The 7,160-nt window shown below is 36.4% G+C and overlaps 1 protein-coding gene across 1 annotated transcript in view; it reads left to right on the top strand.

Annotated features, from left to right (window-relative positions):
- Nucleotides 2,783-7,160, top strand: part of LOC109835575 — a 4,539-nt gene continuing 161 nt past the window's right edge. Inside the window, exons 1-3 of the mRNA XM_020403541.1 lie at nt 2,783-3,053; nt 6,847-6,955; nt 7,138-7,155. Of these exons, the coding sequence (XP_020259130.1) occupies nt 2,868-3,053; nt 6,847-6,955; nt 7,138-7,155 (313 nt within the window). The 5' untranslated portion in view covers nt 2,783-2,867. The remainder of the gene's footprint in view (nt 3,054-6,846; nt 6,956-7,137; nt 7,156-7,160) is intronic.

The raw sequence follows: 7,160 nt of genomic DNA, 5'->3' as shown, positions 1-7,160 counted from the left end.
TGCAGATTTTGCCGATGATCATGATACGAGGCGAAGTACCACGGGTATGTTTATACCTTAGCGTCGACAGCACTGAGCTAGTTCTCACGCTTGCAGAAGATAGTAACATTGTCCATGACCGAGGCAGAGTATGTCACAATGACTGAAGCCATCAAGGAGATAATTTGGTTGACCGGGTGCTTGGAAGATTTAGGTTTGAAGCAGGGAAACAACGTTTTTTATTGTGATAGCTAAAGTGCTATACACCTTGCCAAGAATCCAATATATCATGCCAGAACGAAGCGCATAGACGTACGTTACTACTTCCTATGCTCGCAGATTGTGGACGTCAAGTTACGATTGGAGAAGATTTTGGGGAGCTAAAATCCTGCGGATATGTTGACTAAATCAGTTACTATCGATAAACTGGAGTTGTGCGCAACTTCAGTTGGCTTTCACGCGTAGAAGATAAAGCCAGAGTCACACTAGGAGGATAGGCGGGATCGCCGGGTTGATGATGATTGAAGAATGGATTTTTTTCCGAGTAGGAGAAGATGCTTACGAAGAAGGTGGGAGTTTCGGGAGAGCTCATTGATGGTGGTTTCGTCTCCAAGTGGGAGATTGTTGGTTTTGGAAGTGTGAAGACCGAAACCTGAAGAAGAAATCATCAAAGAAACTGAAAAATCTAAGATCTCTAATCTCAAAGTGCCGTCAAAACCCTCCTTTTTCGTGTTCTCCAAACCCTAAAAACATATCAAGGTATATATAGTATCCCAGCCCAAAACAGATTCCCAAACCAATTAGGAAATTGTAAAATCCGACATTGGTCGACCGGTGCAATGGTGTCGGTCGACCGGCCAAAACATCTTTTCCTTACAGTCCGTCGACCGGGGTAATCTTGTCGGTCGACCAACCCGAAACTCTTGTAATGTTTTTTGACTTCGCGTTGGTCGATCGATGAGCTTGTGTCGGTCGACCGACCAGAGCGAACTTCCTGGGCTGTTTTCTACAGGCTGTTCGGTCGACCGGACCACGTGGTCCGGTCGACCGAAAAGTCTGTAGAAAACAGCCCAGGAAGTTCGCTCTGGTCGGTCGACCGACACAAGCTCATCGATCGACCAACGCGAAGTCAAAAAACATTACAAGAGTTTCGGGTTGGTCGACCGACAAGATTACCCCGGTCGACGGACTGTAAGGAAAAGATGTTTTGGCCGGTCGACCGACACCATTGCACCGGTCGACCAATGTCGGATTTTACAATTTCCTAATTGGTTTGGGAATCTGTTTTGGGCTGGGATACTATATATACCTTGATATGTTTTTAGGGTTTGGAGAACACGAAAAAGGAGGGTTTTGACGGCACTTTGAGATTAGAGATCTTAGAGAGAGAGAGAGAGGCTTATTGCGAGCATTGTAATCTTCTTCAATTAATTAAATTTTTTTGGTGTGGCTCTCGATGACATATGCACGTTTGCCGAACCTCGTTAAATCTGGTGTTTTCTGGTTTGATTATTCTTTCCTGTAAGTTTTTCTTTTATTTGCTGTGATTTCCTGCTTGCCTACTTTCGACACAAGATCCGGAAGGGCACGGATTGTGTGTTCAACCCCAACATTTGGAACGATCAACTGGATTTTTTGTGTATATTTCGGAACAAGTGAGACCCCTAAATTGGGTTCTTCCTGATTAGGAAGTGTTTGGTGAGAACAAAAGAAATGTTGTAGTGAAAAGAGGTACACGTCTTAAGTTTTAAAGATATAAATACAAATAAGTACTTGGAAGATATTGTAATCATTAATTGATACATAATCAAGCACTACTCTAATATTAGAGAATATAGTCACTCTAATATTAGAGAATATAGTCTAAAGAATCCCTAAGTTTTACTCTTCTTTTGTAGAATGTCCCTGACTTTCTATTTTTGACAATGACCCCCATAAGTTTTATCTCGCTCTTCTTAGAAGTCCTGAACTTTCTATTTTTGATGACGAAGCCTCTAAGTTAACAAGAATATTTGAGGGCTTCTTAGAAGAGAACATTAAAACTTAAGGAATTTGTAGAAGAAAAGGGTAAAACTTAGGGGGTTTATTGTAAAAAAAAGAATGTTAAGAGATTCATAGAAAAAGGGGCAATATTTAAGGGCTTCTTTGTCAAAAATAAGAACATAGGGCTCTTAGAAAAAAAGAGTAAAACTTAGGAACCCTTTAAACCATCTCCTTTCTAAAAAATCCACACAAAACTTTATGTAAAGTTATTCATTTATCCAAGGGTTTTATCACATGGAACCACCCTTTAGCTCAATTTCACGTTCGTACCTTTAATTAAGCTAGTTTCAAAATACCACCACATAATCATCTTCAATACTCATATCTGCTCAATTTCTCTATTAATATTAAGCATTTTCAATAAGTAATCATCCTTAAATTAGATCTCATTTCATATTAGCACTTACTCGAGTTTTAAAATATATTTAAAATATCACCCTTACATGTCACTCTGACAACATATAACCACATATGTACGCTTTCTTTCAATGTGAACATCTACTAGAGCAAATAGTAAAGAGAAAATTTCAGAAATTATTTTTTAATCAATATTAACAGAAAAATTGGACGGAATAATTCTGCGCTTTTCTTTTTTGCATGTCAAATAAGGGGGCATTAACTTTTTATTGATGTTAACAAAGAACTTATCCATTTTAGATTTATTTTGGACTTAGACAGACCACTGCCCCGGGTGGGGGTGGGGGGGTTAAAAACATAAATCATTTTGAAAGAAGGTTCCAAACAAAATTTACCCCAGCTTAACAAAGTGCGAAAATGGGGGCATTTTTTTTACGAATTCACCCAAAGTATCCGCACTATTGGAATTCCCCGGCCTCTCTCATCTCATGACAGCGGCGGCGCTCCGCCTCCCTCCTCCCCATCCTCTCAATTTCCGGCGATCTTCCTCGATCCCAAACCCAAACCCTAACCCTAACTCTCATAAAAGAAGCCTCAAAGTTTCAGCATCCAAGAAGTATGCCGTCCTTGGAGCGGGCTTCGCTGGATTATCCGTCGCCTGGCACCTCCTTAAGGTTCAAATTCCTTGAAATTTATTCAATTTTTTCTCCGAAAAACACATTGATTCCGTCATTATGATGATTATTTCTAAAAGTTCTTCTTTGAGAAAAAGCCCCTTAAGAGCGAGTTTGTATAAGTTAATTTATTTTGTGATGGTAAATGGAATTATCCCTACACTGAATTGGGTGAAGAATTATTGCATTAGGGGAAAAAATAGGAATAAAGTGGGTTAAAATGACATGCGTTGGGACTACCAAAATAAGTAGGGGGGAAAATAGGAATAAAGTGGGCTAAAAAATGACATGCCCTGGGACTTCCAAAGTAAATGAGGTGTTTGTTAAAATGACTGCGTTGAGACTGAGGCTGATTACGTAGCACGCACTTCATAATTTCAGCATAATCCCACCATGAAGTATCCACTCTGCATTGAGTTTTATATAATTGCACCTGGTTGCACATTTGGCATGTACTTTTGCTGCCGCATTACGTTTCCGATGTTGAGAGGCAAGCATGACATTCTTTGGCGCTCTTCAGTGTTGTAAAAATCGCCCAATAGCGGCGCTATCGCAGGGGTAATCAAGGAAGGGGTGGTCAATCGCTCCGATCACCTTGATTGCAGTGTGTGATTGGTGAAATAGCCGCTTTTTACTCGAAATAGCGCTTAATTGCGCGAAATAGCTGTTTAGCGCTTAAAAGCGCTTTTAAATGCTAAACAACGCTATTCTTTTCAAAATTTCAGTACCTGAACCCGACCAGAACCCATAAAATAAAAATCTCTCATCTCTCTCTCTCCCTCCCCCCTCTTTGACTCCAGTCCCGACCCAAAACCTAGTCTCCGCCTCTCTCTCGCTTCTCTGTCTCACCTCCTCCGGCAACTAGCTCCGACGAGCTCATCTCCGGCAGCAAGCCTCAAAACCCTAGCCGACACCTCTTCCTCACCTCCTTCGGCAACTACCTCCGTCGAGCTTCATCTCCCGCAGCAACACCACCTCCGGTCGAGCCCCATCTCACGGCCTCACCTTCTCACGGCTCACCTTCTCCAGCACTGCAGCACTGCAGCATCAAATCTACGGCTAGGCCTCCATTTGAGACTTCTAGCTTTTATTTTGCTTTGATTTAGACTTTTGAGTTTGGAGTTTGGAAATGTCATGTGTTTGGAGTTTGATCTTTAGTGCTTGCTTAGTATCTATAGACTGTTATTATCTATCATAATTCATGACATTATCTTGCTTTGCTCATTTATCTATGCTTGAAGATTTTATTTTTATGTCAAGTTTCTAATAGTTAATATAATGATGGTGTCACTAATCAATGTTTTTTTATTGTTGAGAATTTTTGTATTAGAGACTTAAAAGTTGAAGGAATTGGACAAATAACGGTCTTTTTGATAAACATGTACGCTTTTTTGTTCTTTCTAGTATCTATTATTTTTTTAATATTATGCAATTGTTACACTTACACATCAATTTCTTAGGATCTTTATAAATAATTAAATATGCATTTGTAGAATTTTTAGTTTTTTCTTGTAATTTTTCTTAGTTTCTAGAATATTTAAATATATGTAAATTTGATTGCTATTTGACTTTATGTTATTTGTCGCTATTCTGCCGCAATAGCCCCAAATAACCTTAATGGTATCTCGCCGCGACGCGACGCTATCCACTATCGATAACATTGATGCTCTTCGGTCGAGCTTTCTCTACTACAAAAAATATTAGAGAAATCTAGAGGGAGGTAGGAGATCAAGCCGCATATTTCAGTTGGAAAAGAAGGAGGCGACCAGAGAATGAGCTGGTATACAATGGGTGGTGTCAAGTGACCACCGTAGATCATACAATTTAAGGAACCCATGTGGGCTTGTTTGACACCACCCTAAATCATACAATTTAAGCTTATCAAACAAAGTGACACCATAACTGATTTTAATAGTGAGTAATGATAACTCTCAATGGACTAAATCTGAACGTAAGGTGACTCAAACACCCATTGACTTACATGCCCCAATTCACCTACGCATTAAAGAACTACCATCAATTTTGCAAAAAAGGTTGCATAAATTTACATTGAAAAGGACATATTTAATGGTGTTTCGAATGAGGCCATCATACTTTGATTTCAAAACATGAACACATATAAGGGTCAGTTATAATTAATTGTTGTATCTAGTTAAATATCTTTTTATCTCATCAAAGTTCCTGATCATGTTGAATGTGAAAAAATTCATATTATTATCTTTTTATATATACTAGCATTGCACGTGGCATTCTTGGTTTAGGAAATTATTAGTAAATAATATATTCTACATTATTGATTCTTAAATATGTATTTACGATATAATATTTCCTTATGATATATTGATTCTCAATATACCATGCAAGAAAGTTACAAAGGACACTAAATAAAAAATTAATATTAAATGTCTAGTATCTTGTTGGAATAATAAAAGCTGTTATTAGATGCAAAATTATAAAAGCTATAATAGCAAGATGGAATCACAACCGATATAATGATATTGTTTAAATAGCTCAGTTCATGGGAATTATATAGGTCAATTTTTCAATCCCAATTAAAAAATCTCAATCAAGAGAAAAAAATTATCTGGATTTCATATTAAAAAATCAAAATTTTTATGCAATTAATCAAATATATAATATATAGGTTTGTGTATTCTGATATACTCAATGAATAGAAGATAGAATAGCCGATATATTTTATTAGTCAATCTTTGTAGCCTAAAGTTGATGGGAACAAAGAACTTATTGGTAATTAATAAAAAAGAAGACAAACAAAGATTTATGATTTGACATTATTATTTACAAAAGAATATATAAGATGCTCAATAGAGGTAAGGAAATCAAAAGGACAGGAGACATTGAACGTGTTGGATAAGTCGATAGCACTTCAAAACTTATGGCCTATATTCAAAAGAAAAAGCGCAACTGAGAAATAACACAAAAAGCTCTTTACTAACTTTGTGCGAGGGGGGAAAAATCTTTAAATAACTTTGCATAAACTCTAAAAATAAGATCATACATTCTTTCTAAGTTTTAAAAGATCAATAAGAATCTTACCTAGTCCACAATAGAAAAAAATACACACTGAAAACAATCTTTGATTTCCAAATCAGATTTATACATACTCTTAAATATCAAAACTTTTAAATAATAACATTCCTTGAATCTATTATCCTTCTCTTTTTCAAGGATTCAAGTGACAACACAAATCAAGAGCTATGAATTGAAGATGAGACATAGTCTTCAACTCTATAAAAAATAAATCGTCCATTATAAACAAACCATTTGACAAATATTATCCAATGTATGCACGTGCACATACATATACAAGCCACGTAATTAGTTTAATGTAATTAATTAATAGTTTTAGCACTCCTTTTAATTAATTATTAATTAATTAATTAACAATTAATAGTTAAGTAATTAATTATATGATGATTTGCAATTAATTTAATTTAATTTAAGACTCATGTATATGAGACTTTGAGATAAATTAAATAAAGAAAAAAAATAAAGTAATGTTGGAATTATCAAATTTAAGAGGGTTAAAAAGGGCAATCAATAGTTTTAGCACTCCTATCCTCTTGTATATGTAGTATAGATATAGATATTGTGACACCACTATTAGGAATTTCTGGCTTCGCTCTTGGGGGCGACACATATCCACCGACTTTTAAGATTTGCTAATATAAGAATTTCATCGTTATTCTTCCTTATGGCTTGTCTTGAAGCCACAATATCTTTGAACAAGTGTTTGGTATCTTTAGCATACTGATGGAACCTTATCGTGCAGCATTGTCCTAAGGAATCTCACATGCACATAGACATCTATGATGAAGTTGGGATAGGTGGTGGTGCCTCGGGTGCTTCTGGAGGATTACTCCATCCGTACTCGCCTAAAGGTCTGGATACATATCCTTGATTTAGTCTCACTTTATGTAATTTTTGTTTCAAGTTTATTCTGCCATAATATGATTCCTAACTTTTAGAAACATGTACATTCTTAATAGCTCCAAAAAATATATGTTGGCTAAGTAGTTAAATGACTTTGTTTTCTTATACATTTTAGTGTTTATAATTATAGCTAAGGTTTTATGGAGAGGCGCC

Source organism: Asparagus officinalis, chromosome 3 (assembly GCF_001876935.1).
Source record: "Asparagus officinalis chromosome 3, Aspof.V1, whole genome shotgun sequence".
In the NCBI taxonomy this organism is placed as follows: Eukaryota; Viridiplantae; Streptophyta; class Magnoliopsida; order Asparagales; family Asparagaceae; genus Asparagus; species Asparagus officinalis.
This window is presented reverse-complemented; position numbering and strand designations above follow the sequence as displayed.